General features: G+C 41.0%; 1 protein-coding gene across 1 annotated transcript; it reads left to right on the forward strand.

Moving 5' to 3' along the window:
- Nucleotides 1-1,015: 1,015 nt before the first annotated feature.
- On the forward strand, nucleotides 1,016-5,417 carry LOC103717784 (tyrosine-sulfated glycopeptide receptor 1). The gene is made up of 2 exons (XM_008806297.4): nucleotides 1,016-1,642; nucleotides 1,749-5,417. Exon 2 carries the CDS (start codon nucleotides 1,884-1,886, stop codon nucleotides 5,127-5,129), a length of 3,246 nt encoding a protein of 1,081 aa, XP_008804519.2. The 5' UTR covers nucleotides 1,016-1,642; nucleotides 1,749-1,883; the 3' UTR covers nucleotides 5,130-5,417.
- Nucleotides 5,418-16,893: the final 11,476 nt, after the last annotated feature.

The raw sequence follows: 16,893 nt of genomic DNA on the forward strand, positions 1-16,893 counted from the left end.
AAATTTTAAAACTAGGCGGTTGACTTCATACATGAAAACCTTGAATTTCCAACTTCATTAATTCATACCCCTCAAGGCGTGCAATTGGGTGGACACTCGACCATAGCCACTGCTAATCTTCTAGGCAATGCATTATTTTTTGAATACCCCTGTCCGGTGATTTTAATTTCCACCATGATTTTAGGCAAAAGATTGGAAATGCCATATCTTATTTTAGTCCACTTGTCTTAAATTGCCCTGACATTGAATCTTCGAGCTTTGATATATTTATTTAACTAAGTCTGCGATCATTCACCTGCAATCTCATGCCAGCAATTATTTTATCAAGAATACTTAGATGTGGATGCAGGACGATCCCTTGTGTTCACATTCTTTCTCATGTCAATTTTCTAAGAATTTGAGTTTGATTACACTAGAAATTTCTATTTGATCGTTTGTCAAATTTAGTTGAATCGTATAAGACTAAATTTGGTTTTAATTACATAGAATTAGAAAGCTGTAAATTTTTTTTGTTTCTTTACAAAAATCAGTTTTTTTAGAAAGTCATATTACTCTAAAAATTGTGCAAACGTGTTTTTTGCAACTTTAAAAATTATACACAAAATTCTCTGCAGATTTAAAATATTTGTAAAATTTTTCTATAACTTTAAATTTGTGCAGAAATTTTCTCCGGATTAAAATTTATGTAGAAAATTACTACAGCTTTAAAATCTGTACATATTTTATACAACATTAACTTCTATGCAATCTATTTTCTGCCATCTTTAACTTCTATGCAGAATTTTCCGTATCTTTACAAAAATTATTGGTGATTTAAAAAAATTCCTAGTATCCCTACCCAGTATGTCTTTTATGAAAAATAAGCCATGGTTGGACACGGAAGAATTTTCTTTAAAGAAGGTGCAAGTGGTGATGAGAGCGGACCCCAGAGTCATAGATGCCTTCCTCTTCGCATGCTCTCCCTTTTTTTTTTTTTCCTTGTCGTCTTCGCAACGGTTTCTATCCTTCGATCATAGTAGACCAGTCGGGGCATCTTTTCAAATACTATATCCCTTCCCAGAAAACAAGCCTCAATCGCCGTCTTGATCTCATCCAACATGGAAGCAAAAAAATCTCAGGTAAGGCCACATAGTGCCAATCTTGGTACCTACCATATATCCGTTTGTCTGTCCGGAAGACTAATTATTTGCGAGGCGATTGACTTGGGGAGCCATCTGGATGGTCATGTTCCCATTTCTTTAGACGCGTAGCGTGCAAGAAACGAAATAGATTGTGGATTGATCAAATGAGCAGCCAGATTTTTTACAGATGTTCGGAATCTACGAATGCAGCTAACAAATCTAATTATGATTTCCTGCACCTTTGCCGTTCACCATGACACAGAATATTTGGCAGAATGTTTTGAGTGCAGGACCATGGCAACCAATTAGCCGGGCATGGCCTCAAACACAGGATGACAATCTAACAGGGTTGCGAGGTTGAGACAGAGACAGAGAGAGAGAGAATGAAGGATTGAATTGGTCGCCGGTAAACAGGAACAGCCGAGGTCAGCTCTGGCTGCTCCACGCGCTTCTCCTTAATTCATTCATCTCTCGAAGAAATAGACAGACAGCTCAACCATTAAGAAGAGAAAAAAAAAAAAGTAAACGCGCTGAACAACCACAGCCACCATCATTGTTTATTACCAATTCTCTCTTTTTTCTATCAAGAATCATTGACTAATATCGTGATTGGTATATGATTTCTAGCATGCGTCAGCATCTGGCTTCCATCCTCATGGAAGAAGGAGAAGCTGCTCGCTCTCTGGTCTCTCCTGCTAAGTTCGTAAATTGGCACTCCAACTCTGCCAAACAGCTGGTGATTCTTTGGCCTCTGGCTTCCCGATGCACTTGCATGCCCTCAAAAAGATAGCCATGCAACACCTTGTCCATGCTGCTGACCATCTCCACCACCAATCCCACAGCAGCAGCCACCTGTTCCGCCTCTTCTACCTTGTTCTCGTCGTCATCCTCTCTTCTGCTTCTCCCCATGGTGCCTGCACGCAGGTGGAGAGGGATTCTCTTCTGTCCTTCCGCTCCAACCTCTCATCAGCCTCCAACAACAGCCTGCTGGGTTCATGGAGGGGCACAGATTGCTGCATATGGGAAGGGATTTCTTGCGATGGCAACAAATCAGTCACTCGTCTCTGGCTGCCCCTTAAAGAACTCAGAGGCCAGATCTCACCCGCTCTTGCAAACCTCACTCGCCTCTCCCACCTCAACCTCTCCCACAACTGGCTCACTGGCACCCTGCATCCAGCCCTGCTGTGGTCCGACCACCTCATGACTTTGGATGTCAGCTTCAACCATTTGTCCGGTGGATTGCCTTCGCCGCCACCTTCATCTTCGCCTCCGGGGAACCATCCTCTGCTGGTGCTGAATGTCTCCAGCAACCGCTTTACTGACGCATTCCCATCCTTCGGCTGGGGGATTGCGCATAATCTTGTGGCGATCAACGCCAGCAACAACAGCTTCACTGGCCTGATTCCCTCCGCTCTTTGCGCTGACTCGCCCCTCCTCAGGATCCTAGACCTCTCCCGCAACCAATTCGGCGGCAGCATCCAATCAGGATTAGGCAATTGCTCGAACCTAGTAGTTTTCCAAGCAAGCTTCAACAATCTTAGTGGGCCGCTCCCAGACGATCTCTTTGATGCCGTCTCACTGCAGCAGCTTTCCCTGTCTTTTAATCAACTTTCTGGGATGCTCGATGGGGGACGTATCACCAACCTCTCAAATCTAACTACACTTGATCTTAGTGGCAATCAACTCACCGGACAGCTCCCAGCTTCGATCTGCAAGCTCGCAAGTTTGGAGCAGCTGTTCGTATATGGTAACAAACTGAATGGTTCCTTGCCCTCAGCCCTGAGCAATTGCGCGAAACTCACGTGCCTGAACCTCAGGAGCAACTGCTTTACCGGGGAGCTTTCTGCCGTCAACTTCTCCAGGCTTTCCAATCTCATCATGCTTGATCTCGGGAACAATGGTTTCGTTGGTGAAATTCCCAACAGCATTTACTCATGCAGATCTCTAACCGCACTGCGACTGGCCGGGAATATGCTGCAGGGCCAAATTGCACGAGAGATGGCAAATCCGCAGAACCTGACATACCTTTCACTTTCTTCCAACAAGCTAGTGAACATCAGCGGCACATTGGAGATCCTCAAGAGTTGTAGGAACCTCACCGCCATCATCCTTGCAGGGAATTTCATTGGCGAGGCGATGCCGGATGCCGGCTGGTTTGACGGCTTCCAGAATATCCAGGTGCTGAGCCTATGGGGTTGTCAGCTGACCGGTCAGGTACCTCCTTGGTTGGCCAAACTTGAAAAGCTGGAGGTTCTTGATCTTTCCTCCAATCAACTCACTGGTTCAGTCCCCAGTTGGTTGGGTTCTCTGCCCCATCTCTTTTATCTGGACTTGTCTAATAATCTTTTCTCGGGAGAATTCCCCCTGGGAATCACAGGATTGCCGGTGCTGACATCGGAGCAAGCCGCCGCCCAGGTGGACGTGGGGTATCTCGAACTGCCCGTCTTTGTGATGCTCACCAATGCATCTGGTTTGCAGTATGATTCCCTATCAGCCCTTCCCCCAGCAATATACTTGGGAAACAATAGCCTCAGTGGCAGGATCCCCCCAGAGATCGCTCTACTGAAAAGACTCCTCGTATTGGACCTCAGCCTTAACAACTTTTCCGGCGAGATTCCTGCACAGCTCTGCAATCTTACCAACTTGGAAAGGCTGAATCTTTCCAGGAACCATCTCTCCGGCATGATTCCATCGCTGCTGAACAAGCTTAATTTCCTTGCTTCGTTCAGCGTTGCTTACAACGACCTAGAGGGGCCGATTCCATCGGGAGGTCAGTTCGACACTTTTCCAGCCTCCAGCTTCGAAGGAAATCCCAAGCTCTGTGGCTCTGAGATTCAGAAATCTTGCACCAATCATTCAGGACAACCCCTTTCACCCTCACGCAGGAGGCTCAACAAGAAGCTCATCATTGGAGTCGCACTTAGCGTCTGTTCTATCGGAGTGCTTGCTCTCGCTGCCATGGTGGCTTGTCGCAGGAAGAGGCATCCAGGTCGAGGCGGTAGTAACGACATGATGGATCTAGATGGCATTGCCTGCACCTCAGTTTCGGGCCTTCCATGCGAGGCCATCAAGGACTCCATTTTGGTCATGCTCTCGCCAGGCAACTGCGAAACAAAGGATCTCACCTTCGCCGACATCTTGAAGGCGACGGACAATTTTGACCAGGCAAACATCATCGGTTGCGGAGGCTTCGGGCTGGTGTACAAAGCTACGCTGGCGAGCGGCACGAAGCTCGCCATCAAGAGGCTGTCTGGTGACATGTGCCTCATAGAGAGGGAGTTCAAGGCAGAGGTGGAGGCTCTGTCCATGGCCCAGCACGAGAACCTTGTGTCCCTACAGGGTTACTGCATCTGCGGCAACTTCCGGCTATTGGTATATTCGTACATGGAAAATGGCAGCCTGGATTACTGGCTCCATGAGAGGGATGACGGTGGGGGGTCGGTGCTTGATTGGCCTGCGAGGCTGAAGATAGCACGGGGGGCAAGCCGTGGTCTTGCTTACATCCACCAAATCTGCCAACCGCGCATTGTGCACCGCGACATCAAGTCCAGCAACATCCTTCTCGACGCAGAACTGAAGGCCCATGTCGCCGATTTTGGCCTCGCAAGGCTGATCCTTCCCTGCGACACTCATGTGACAACTGAACTGGTTGGGACCCTGGGATACATCCCTCCGGAGTATGGGCAAGCATGGGTGGCCACATTGAGGGGGGACGTGTACAGCTTCGGAGTGGTCTTGCTCGAGCTTCTCACAGGAAGGCGGCCTGTCGAGATCTTGCCGAATCTATCGAGAGAGCTTGTCCACTGGGTGCGGCAGATGAGATGCCAGGGGAAGCAGGATGAGGTCTTCGACCCCCAGCTGAGAGGCAAAGGGTCTGAAGAGCAAATGCTGCAGGTGCTTGATGTTGCTTGCATGTGTGTCGTTCAGAATCCTTTCAAGAGGCCTACCATCAAGGAGGTGGTCAGCTGGCTGGAGAACATTGGTTCTGACCTGCAGCTGCGAAGGTAGTTAGGTAGTTTCTGCAGTCATTGCACTTCTAAACATACTGAGGAAGCACATAGTCTACAATTCCAGCCGTCTTGGCCATAAACCATACAGAAGAGGAATTCCTCCCAATGTCATACTGAAAATACTCAAAATTTCCAACGCTCGTATTCTTCCATTCTGCTGAATATACAGATCACAAAACTGTGAGCATGAAACAAAAAGTGCCCTACAATCAGTAGCTTGAGCTTCATTGACCTTTTCTTTCATTGATCATTAAAAAAAAACAAGCTACATAGGCTCTATTTATAATGTGAGGTCCGCTCTAACACAATTTGGGTCGGATTCCTCTCGCTAATCCTAGTAAGACTCTTTTTTCTAAAATAGATATTTCTAGTTTAAAAAAAAATTAAAAATCTCGAGGAGGTAGATCCCGACTTCTACATCAAATCTTCCTTCTATTGCTCTGCCGGATTCTTATCGGATAGAGAGCTACACTCGATCAAAGTCTTACCCAAAAATAAAACTTTCGGTTTGACTAGCCTATTTCGGAGCTTAAACGATGGAATTTTGTCTTGATTCAACCTCTTAAGAGGTTAGCCCAAGCTTATAGATTTCGAAAAGATACCCTTTTTTTTTTTAAAGTTCATCTCAATTAGGCATCGTATGGCTAAATTATGGCCTTTGAAAGTTTGGCTGTAACTTGGCTTTCCGATGTAGCGGATCTCGCTCTTTGACCCTATTCAGTCCTGCTCGTAATAGTCAAAGTAGTCCACACGAGTCTAAGGATCTCTAGTTTCAAAATTGGGGATATGTATATGATAGTGGGTAAATCTCAACTACTTTGTCCTACCCTTCATGCATCAAAAGCATTGACTGAAGATGCCAACATACACCAACTTGCATAGATCCAAAGCCAGCCACAAAGAAAATCATGTATAGTTAGCATGCCTATTACAGGTAAAAATTAATCACACCTTCAACAAGATTCTCCAATGACTGTCACTTGTTGGGTTGCTTGATTGATACAGCTACCGACAAGCATAATCATAATTCTTCAAAACTTTCCTTTTATCCCTTCTTAGCATGTACTATTGACCAATTATCTACTAGGCAACTCCTAATCAGTTGTCCTTTCATTGTGACATGTAGAAAGAGTACATTGGTACCCCAAGTCATTGCTACAGATAAAACTTTGGAATTAACTATCTTCTTAATTGAACTCTTAAAAGTTTCTAAAGCTTATTTCTCATAGTCCCCATTCTTTTGAAAACCATTAACCTTCGAGACTCATTCGGCTCTTCTTGTCCTAGCAAGCCCACCTTGTAGCATTTGACTTTTAAGATTGTTAATGACAAAAATGCGATCACAATAAACTCATTGCTTTCTGCCATTTGTGCTTAGTCATGCTCATGGATTTTTAGATTAGGTGGCTACTAGGGGAGTGGATTAGCACAAAGCTCTTCTGGATTAATTCTTGCAAGAGATGGTGGTACAACTACATGCTGGACAATAAAATTCATTAAAGATGTTCCCAAATGGTTATGATTTGTTGATGGTTAGGGGTGTAAATGAGCGGAGCTTGATCCGACTTTGCTTTGGCCAAGCTTATTTAAAATTAATTTCGTTCTTGAACTTTAAGATCAAGTTTGATTTGTTTATCATTATTTGGATCTGAATTCAAGCTTAACTAAACTGGACATGAGCCTAATTGATAAGCTTGATAAACCTAAATCAAACCAGAATCAATTCCAACTTGAATCAAGCTAGGTTCAAGCTTGAATCGTAGCTTAAATTCAACCTTGATTTAAGTTCAAATTAACATTTAATTGATTCAAAGAATAAAACACACAAGTTAAAGCCTTAAACCAAGGTCCAGTATCTATATAATTGAGCCTTCTCGAACCGAGCCTAATCAAGCAAGTCGATTTAATTTCAGGCCTGTTTTGCCGGTTCACGCATGATTTGTTTAGCTTCAAACAAATTAAGCTTGATTCAAGTTTTTCCTGTGCTGAGCTAGAGACAAGCTTGAGCTGATCAGCTCGTTTGACAGCCTTATTGATAGATGGTGAGTTGCAGAGTGAAAGCAGCAAACCATAAGATTATTGACATTGTTCAACAACTTTCCTAATTTGCAGAGTGAAAGCAGCCTTAGTGCAACCATTTGCAGCAATATTGGGAAGACTTAACGGTCAAATTGCACAAATCTTCCATGCAATTTTTTCGTTATTTTACCGAGTTTGTTTGAACTTTCCATGCTTTTGGGCTGAACTTGTTGCAGTTTTTCAAGCTTATAGAGAAACACATCCATCTTCTTCAACGTCTCTACATCAATCACCATTTTGTCTCATTGGGCATGCTGAGAATAGATTTTGCCTCAACACATAGAGCATAGGCTTGCAAGAACTAGGTAGAGATCTGTTTTATTCCTGATTCTTTTAGATCCCTTGCATTTCGAAGGATCAAATCGGGCGTTTATAAATGTAGCTTGAATACTATGCCTAAGCTAGGTAGTGTCAATCAGTGCAAAATTACTATGGGCTCAAAATCTTAAAAGAAAAACTAATTCTGGCGCAACGAGGAGGAAAAAGAAAAAAAAATATAAATAGAAAGAAAAGAAAAGTTTGCAAATGTTATGGAACAAAAAGAAAGACATCTCATGTGGCTTGTTTGGGTCGCGATCTACATTCATCTTGAGGAGACTCAGCTACGGTGATCAAGTGAATTCGAGATCGATATAGCGATGCTGGCGGACAGTCATTACTCCGCGACATACTTAGACTAACGAGAGAGTGTGGCTTCTTCCGGACCACTCATGTCTACCGGAAGGTGAATATTGCTGCCAACTAGGTTGCCTCCTTTGCAGCTTATTATGTTGGAGAGTTTCTTTGGGAGAACCAAGTGTATGTTTCTTCTTCTCTTCGCCAGTTTTTTTTTTCTGATTTTGTTGGCTGCACTCATGCACGTTTTTTGTAAGGCACCATTATACCAAAAAAAAAAAAACAAGAAGAAAAAAAAGACACCCCTAATAATAAAAAGAGGAATATTATTTTGGTGCTTGCCCAATGTTGGGGGCCTCCTGAAATAGCATAAGAGGAAGCAATTCAATATCTCTGTAAACATAAAATCAATGCTTGAGCACTCAAGCCTCTTCCCTTATCCATAGATGGTATATATGGACTATTTACAACATAGAAATGGAGCCAAAATCAGGCCAAGCAGCACCATAAGAATAAAAAATTGTTTGCATATGGAACTTAATATGCCAATTGGAACCACACCATGTTCTATTTTGACGGCCTCTTTCTTAGTCATGTTGAAACTCATGAATGTCTTTATCATGGCTTTCTCTATCCCTAGGAATTATTGTTGAGATTCCCAATAGTTATTGTCAAAAAGGAATTGCCCATAGCCACGAAACTGCCAATAAGACAAATAATTTCATGCATCACTCTGTAGAAAAATTCACTATCGAAATTCTAATGTGGATAACTTCTTGAGTCATGTTTCTATTGACCATCCTTGATTCTCTAGTAGTTTCACAGAAGCTAGCATCATGACTAATCCATGATCATTGCTCCAGATTTGGTAGAGCATCGTAAAACAGATCCCTTGTGCATTCTTTTGTTTTATTGTTGTCTTCTTTTGTTTACAACCATGGCATCAACAAACATCTCAGTCCCTCTCCCCCCCAACTCCCTACACACATTATCTTATCAAGAAAATAAATATGCTTGCTCTAGAATCTTCAAGCTGAGTTTTGCTCATCATCCAAGCTTCTCATGCTTCACTATGAAACTGATGATGGCTCCTAAATATTGTGCTGCTATTGGATGCTATCTCCCAATATAATTTGAAGCCATATGCTGCTTTATTGGGCAACAAAATATGGAAGATCTTGGTACATGAGTCCTTTTGCTGGATATAAAAATCTCCCTGTTTCTTGAGAAGCCTGAAAGAACTTCTACTATATATATATGCTAGAGCAGCTAGATTTTATTCCTATGTTTCACCATACCAAGTCCATCATTTTGGTAGCTAAGAACAACCCACCAAGCGTATTACAAATCATATCGATCTTCTCACTTGATTCAGCTCTCATGGATAATCCTCATGTAATGGAAGGCAAAGTTGGAAAGACATGAGTAAATGAAGCACTGCTAATTAACCTAAATTCCAATGTTCATAGTCCTGTTTGAATCAAGAGAAAGTTGCCCAGGGCACTTCGAAACCTATTATTTACCGATTCTATTGTGTATATTCGTACTCGTAATATATGAAATATTCGTTTAAGTATAAAAAAAAATAAATCAAGGGAGATGGTGACATTGCACGAAGCTCTCAAAAGAGTGGCATCTAGCGTTTTACCTGCGAGGTGATTCCGTGGCCCTTCCCTCTCCCCCCACCGCATCTCTTCCTTCCCATTAATTTAGGCTGCGTTGAGCTGGGGCCAGCTATTTTTGGGCATGACATTACCCAGCTTGAGAGCGAGGCTCTTTCTGGCTGGCTGCATGCATAACTTAGGCCATATGTGTACACACACACACACACACGTGTGTGTGTGTCTACATGTATACATAAGAAAAGATAATGGCTGTTAATTATAACTGTCTGTTATAATGTAAATAACGACCATTATTTCTATACTCTAAATAATATATCATTTTTTAAATTCAAAATTTTTTATTAGATTTTTCTCATCTCAAAATGATTGTACGATGATACAATCCAAAAGGAATTGTTTTTTGTGGATCCAATGAGAAGGCACATTTGTTATTGCAGCTAGTATCCTTTATAGACTCATCATAATAATCATTATAAAAAAAAATTCTGTCATGCCCTCGACCCAAGGTTATGAACCGGAGTCGTGGCAACCGCTGCACCGCAAGCATACAGGATATTTCAATATGATAATCATAAATATGCAGTAGAACAATTTAACTAATGATAAGCAAACTTTATTTCATTAACTAGTTCAACTTACAATGTCTCACGATTCTAACATTAATCTATTGTAAAATATCAATTTAAATAAACTCTAATATAAGATAACTTGTATCAAAGTTCTGCTAGTCGCTCTCTCATATTGAACACTTCGATATTGTACCAAAAAGAATCCGATAGGCTAGTTCTCTAAATCTGTAAAAAAACAAGAAATTGTATAATGAGCTAGATAATCTAGTTAGCAATGATCACTTTAGCTACACAAATTAAGCAATCAAATAGATAATAATTTGTAGAAAATAGGCATATATACAATACTAATATACAAATCAAATTCTTCTTATAATCTTAAATTTTGTTTATGGATTCAAAATCTTTCAAATATTCAATTCATCTTATTGATCCTGGGCTATGGCCACATCATCCTATGGCAGGGTTATAACACTCACTAATCTTCTTACGATGAGATGCGCATCATTTTGCAGCAAAGTTATTCAGGATCGCTAGTCTGCTGGCGGCATGTCACTAATAATCTTGGATATAACCTTCTGGACAAATTATGTGCCAACATATTAGCCCCTATTCCTCAACATAGTCAAGTCGAAATTCAAATAGTTTTGGGTTTCATATTTTAGTTTTAAAATCATACAGAGTCAAAATCAATCAATCATATCCATAATAAGACATATATCATCATAATATTCTAAAATAATATTTTTTATAATAATATACTATCTATGGAATTTATGCATTATGAATAATACCACTCAAAAGTCATAAATATAATAATTTAATAATTACTGATAAATTTAAAAAAAGTGATATATTACTTACATTGCGAACGCAATCCAACTAGCATATCTAATTAATTCTAAAAATTCTTCTCAGAGGCTAATATAAAAGAAACATCTTTTTCATTAAAATTTCATCATAATTATATTTTTTTTAAAAAATAAAATTTTAAAATCGAAGACCCTCATAGGGTTGACCAAGCGGGAGTGCTTGACCCTCTGGTCGGTCTGATCAAAGTGAAATTAATCGAATCATACTCGGATTAAGGCACAGATGGTTTAACAAGGATCATGGCAATCAAATTTAATAGTATTCAGTAGGGGTCAAGGTGGAGGATGATACGCCGCTTGGCGACCTTAGGTCAGTGCCATTCACCAGGGTCCATTCAAAATTACTATGAAGAGTCCCTATTGGATCCAACAATTATCTTAGAGAGAGAGTAGAGAGAGAAAGTTCAAGTAGAGAGAAACAAAAGTCTTTCTCTAGCCAAGGAAGAAGAAAGAAGAGGAAAAGGGTGGCAGTGATGGCGCTTGGGTCAGGAGATCCCCGGCCGACCAATAGGCGCTCGACGGCGACTGCGGCCGACAGTACCAAAATAGATCAAAATAAGAGTTCCGACCCCTTAAATCATGAAATAGGGTAAACCCGAACTCTTGCCAAGGCCATAAGCCATTGTGGAGAAACAGAAGGAGGTCTTGGCAACAAGCACCGGTGGTGAAACCCGCTAGAAATAGAAGAAACAGAGTTTGTTTCTGAAGACAGAGAAAAACAGGGCATTGCCTTTCTCGGCCAAATTCTGGCGATCAACGACTGGAATCTAAGTTTTAAAAGATCCGGAAGAAAGAGAAGAGGAGTAGCTTGATGGTGGCAAGGTCTTCATCGGTCTTGGTGGCAATTGGCCTTGGCGAAGGTGCGAACGTGATCGATGCTCGAAGAGAAAAATCGAGAAACACGCTAGCTATGAACTCTAATCGAAGTCGGTTCTCCGGTGAGGATGAGAGAGGACTCAGGGAGTGCCTCTAATAGGCTTGGGGGCAACTAGAATCCGACTTAGAGTCGGATTCCATCCGACGAGATCGGGAGGAAGAAAACTCTCATTGAGAGTCCTCTTCTCTCTAGGCACATGTGTGGCACGTGCCGATTTCTCTTTTCTTTTATAGGCCCAAATTGATTAGGTCAGTCAAGTGGACCAGCCCTATTTTACTGGGTCTCACAAATTCTTTTAATTTAGAAGGTTGAAATTTTACTTGTTGAGGCAAAAATGTCATTCAACACCTTTATGTGACCTGCCTAACCTATTATTCAAGCGAACTCAAACTTGCCTTATGACACTATAGGCTAAGCACAAACTGGATCAGCATGTGGCACCACGATATTAGCCTAGTGTCATCAAAAAGGAATTCCCATGGTTCATGGTATTCTGTCGAGATCGTCATGTTATTATTAGTAGCCTCTAGTAAAACATATAATGCAAATGCTCCACTTAGTTGGATAAGGTTCCGCATGATACTCTTTCTTGAATGTCTTTTTTAAATTAAAATACTCTCCACATTGGAATACTATTAGATGATTAAGAGAGTAAGAAGGCAAGAAGCGCATCAATCCAAATTAAGAGTGGGCATATTGATACCAATCAACACTGAATAAAAAAATATACATTATACCGCTGATATTTTATACGTTTTCAAGATCATAGCCATGAATTATATATATAGTTCCCTGTTCTAGATCATGGAATCAATAAGGACAAGAAAACCAGGGCAACGTAACGGGCCAAAAGCCTTTACTTCTCCGTTAGGTGCATCGAAATTCGTTTTGCTACAGTTGCAAAACTCATAAGGCGAGCTGGAATGCAGAGTGACAGAGAAAAGTTTACAAACGCAGAAGAAGGTGCGAGGAAACAAGAACAGCCTGTCCCAAGACACAAATCAAACAAACAAAACTCTTCCATACTCCATTTCCTCTTCTCTTGGCTGCCGTCTTCTCATGGCAAGCCACCGGTCTTATTGGGTACAAGAAGAATATAAAAAACAAAATACAAGAAAGAAAATTTTTTAGTGAAAAGCATGAAGAATTTTTATTCATGGATGCTAGAATGGTACAAAAGGCTCTCAATGGCTTGTGCATGCCAAGACTGTAGTCATAGATATAAAGATAACTCTTAGCTTATCACTCTTAGTTTACTTGAGATGCCTCCTTAATTTTTCAAAATATTTCATACTGGAATCGTACAACTTCTAAACTTATAACTAATATTAATATTAATTGTAAGCCCGTAGAATTAAAAATTAATTTCTAACAAGTCCCCGAGAGCAACTTCCTGGCCTTGGTCATGCGAATCGCCGATTTCCCAAGCCGTCGACTCGAGGGCGTGACCTATATATATATAGCATGAACTCCATGTTAGAAAGATGAGCAGAGCTGAAGCCAAGGAAGCAAAACCTGAGAGAGAGGAAGCAAGGGGCATGATATAATGGTGGAGACTACTGTCTTACTTGTTCTGGGTGGGATTCGAGCGAGAGGGCGGTATCGTCCTGAAGCTCACTCCTGCCTGCTTGATGGGCATTGCCGAGCCATCGACCTTCATGTCCTGGCGCTGTTTAGCTTGAATTATCCCAGGAAGTTGCCTCCGACCTGCTCCACTAGTGCTCTCAGCAGTCCCACACCACGGAGAGTATGAAGAAGAGCTCACGAAGAACATTGACACCAAAGCGAGTATGAGCGCTAGAGTTGCCGTGCCTAACAGAGAACTCAGTACTCTCTCCTTCATTCTCTCTTCTTTGAGCTTGACTATGAGCAAACTGAGCTAGTTGGAAGGAAGGAAGGAAGACAGCTGATTCAAAAGAGTGGATGAGGGTGTAGGCCGGCTACTCTTCGGATTTATGTTGGAATTCTGTGGCTTTTCTTAATTTTTTATTACTGTATGCGGACAGGAGATCATGTGTTTGACTGTCATCGAGAGCTTTTTTTCTAACAATTTTTGGTAAGAATCTAAAGCGTGTTGCCATCTTCCATCCCTGCTTAATTTAACTGGCTCGTCATGTGATCTAGGCACATGATTTTAAAATTTTGGTTTTTGGTTTTTGCCGAAGTTTCTGCCTCGATCCAGCATTAATTCCAACCTTCTTTTATGTTAACACATATAAAAAAAGAAAAATGAAAAAAAAATTTATATTTCTATTTCATAATATTCGGTACATCTCAGAGGTTACATATACTCGTGTACAAACTCTATACAAAAAAATAATATACATTAATATAAAATTATGCTAATAAAAAAAATACCTGTTAATATAAGTTGTTATGTGATTCCTAAAATTACTATAGCAATATCACGTTAATAAAAAAAAATAATACTGACTGATATCAATACGGAAGCATACCAACAAAGAAAAATAATACTAACCGATACAGGATCACACAAAATAATAATAATATAGGCTGATATAGATTGTTATTTGATCCTTAAAATTATGTTAATACAAGTTATTATATTTGTCGTCCAAATCAAAAAAAGAAGAAAGACACTTCATTGTTTGCATCGATTCAAATTTTGATTGGGATAATCAATAGTTTTTTAACTAGCTGAGTAATCGTGGTCCAACTTCTAGTCAATTTATCGATCCAATCCTCTCCTCTAAACATCTCTTAGCCCCTTTTTTTTTTCCGCATCAAATCCATTTTACCCACTTTTATCATCCTCTAGTCCTCTCACTATTACTCTCCTCTAGTTGGATCCAAAGGCGGCTCGTCTCTTCATAAAAAGAGCAGATTCTCCCATTTTTGTGCCCTCACTGTCAACAGATTATAAAGCCTTTGTCCATCAAAGAAGGCTAGGTTACCGATATTGACATCATCAATAAAATCTCAGTGATTCTAGTCAATTTGTACTATATATGAACTGCCGTTTTTACCAAAATAAATAAATAAATTGATGATGTGAAATTGGATTAGGCGTTCAATCACATGCCTAGGGCCATAAGAGAGCATGCAGGTGCAGGCAAACTTGAATGGCATTAATGTTGTGGATTCCTGTGTGGAAGGGGCAGGAGAGGAGAAAACAAGCTGTTCACGTCGTTGGAACTTTGTTTTCCTACACCAATCAAACCAACATCGATCAATCACTTTAGGGGATAAGATTTTGGCGAATATTGAAGAACAGATCTGGAAAGAAAGAGCAAAAGAGCAATGCTATGGTCCCGCAGAAAATCGCTTGGCTGTGTCTTGCACCATTCACTTTGCTTCATTATATTGCAGATGCCAATTCAACACCTGCTGAGCGACTTTTCAAGTTAAAACGTTGAGTTACTAAGACATTTTTTAGTGCCTTTTCCGAGCTACGACCATACCACAGCTTTAGAAAAAAAAAAATTACAGTAGCATTCAACAATACTACCATGAGACGAGCTTCTCAGGCTTGAATGGGGGATCACTGGCGCTTACTTGGCGTACTATATATGGTTGGACAGGAATGCTCGGATCTTTGAGGATGAACAGATACCCTTGAGGGTTGTGGCGGAGAGAGTGTTAGATGTATGCCCTAGAAGCCAATCTGGCTGACACATTATTAATTCTAGGGACATAATTTTGTACTTGACTATTTATTATTAAATAAATAAAAGGCATCTTTTCATTCATATTGTTTATGTGTCTATGAATCGTCCAAGAAATTAATAAGATGATGATACATATTCTCAAGAGTTGAGAATTTGAGCCATGTGTCATTGGTGATTAGTTTCTAAATGCTCCTGATCAATGGATCATCACGAGGACGGTGATCGATCCGATCAGTGCACAGATCACTTTCCTTCTGGATGGACGAGACTTGAGTCCACAGTGTAGGGACACTGAAGTGATAGTGCATGTGCTTGTTAGAGAACAAGGGTACTGAGCGTGACCAAGACAAGAAGTCACTTCGATGTCTATCAACTCGTCAGTGACTTGCTTGATGTTGCAGTAGTGTGACTGGTCCTTTGACCTGCGGTGCTTCGGCTACTCACAGTGAGGTTATTGTAGTTTGACTGCACACATACATGGTCTCTAGCCATATGGGTCCATGCAGTGTAGATTGGCTGCAGTAAGTTTACTGTAGGAGTAGGGTATGCACCTATATGGAATCTATCGACCTTGATAGATAAGGAGAGATCCTATGTGATTTATAAGACTGAGTTCGTAAGACCTCGGCCGGGGCAGTATGCACAGTGGAGAAAGAGTTTTCCACTCTCGAACTTAAGTCGAATAAATTTTGACATATGACAGACGAAGGGGTTTGACGAGTTATCCATGACCTCCGTCTTGTAGTGATCCACGATAGAAGGACTGTAACACATGACAACTGCACCTAGAGGTTCATCATTCTATTCTGCTGGGTAGCCACTACATGCTGCTAGGTGTCACTGGTGGATGGTGGGACTCATAGGGATTATCTTGATGATCGATAAACCCTAATGAGTTGAGTTGGAATCGTTCCAACCCATTGAAAGGAGTTTTCAATGATACTGAGATGGAGATCTCAATATGTCTCATTACCAGTCAGATTAGAACCTATGAGGTCACACACATTAGAGGTTCTGATTATTAGGATTGTCGATTTGTGATTTGGAATCACAATGTCAATTGTCAATAAGATTGATGTACAAAATAACCCACTAAGAGTTAGTGAGTTAAATGGAAGAATTAAATAATTATAATTAGATTATAATTAAGTTTTTTATTGCTGATTAATTAAGTCAAATTATGATGGGTCTGATCCAAAAGAAATTTGACTCAAATCCTAGTCAAGAGTTGGCTAGATCGAGTCCCAAAAATCCTACCTAAATTCAGCCTTTTTCTTTATATGGAGCCTCCCTTTTAATGCCCTATTTTGAGGAGTCAAGGGGCAGCCAAGAGGGCAAGAAGGAGCGTGGACCCCTCTCCTTCTTTGCTGGCATACGCCAATGCCAAAAAAAAAGAGGAGGCGCCAAGGAATCCTAGTGGGACTAGGACCCTTGGCGCCTAGGGTTTTGAACCCTATAAATGGTAGCCCCACGTCCCATGCTTTGATGATAAGAAC

The sequence above is a fragment of the Phoenix dactylifera genome, unplaced genomic scaffold, assembly GCF_009389715.1.
Source record: "Phoenix dactylifera cultivar Barhee BC4 unplaced genomic scaffold, palm_55x_up_171113_PBpolish2nd_filt_p 000085F, whole genome shotgun sequence".
Taxonomy (NCBI): Eukaryota; Viridiplantae; Streptophyta; class Magnoliopsida; order Arecales; family Arecaceae; genus Phoenix; species Phoenix dactylifera.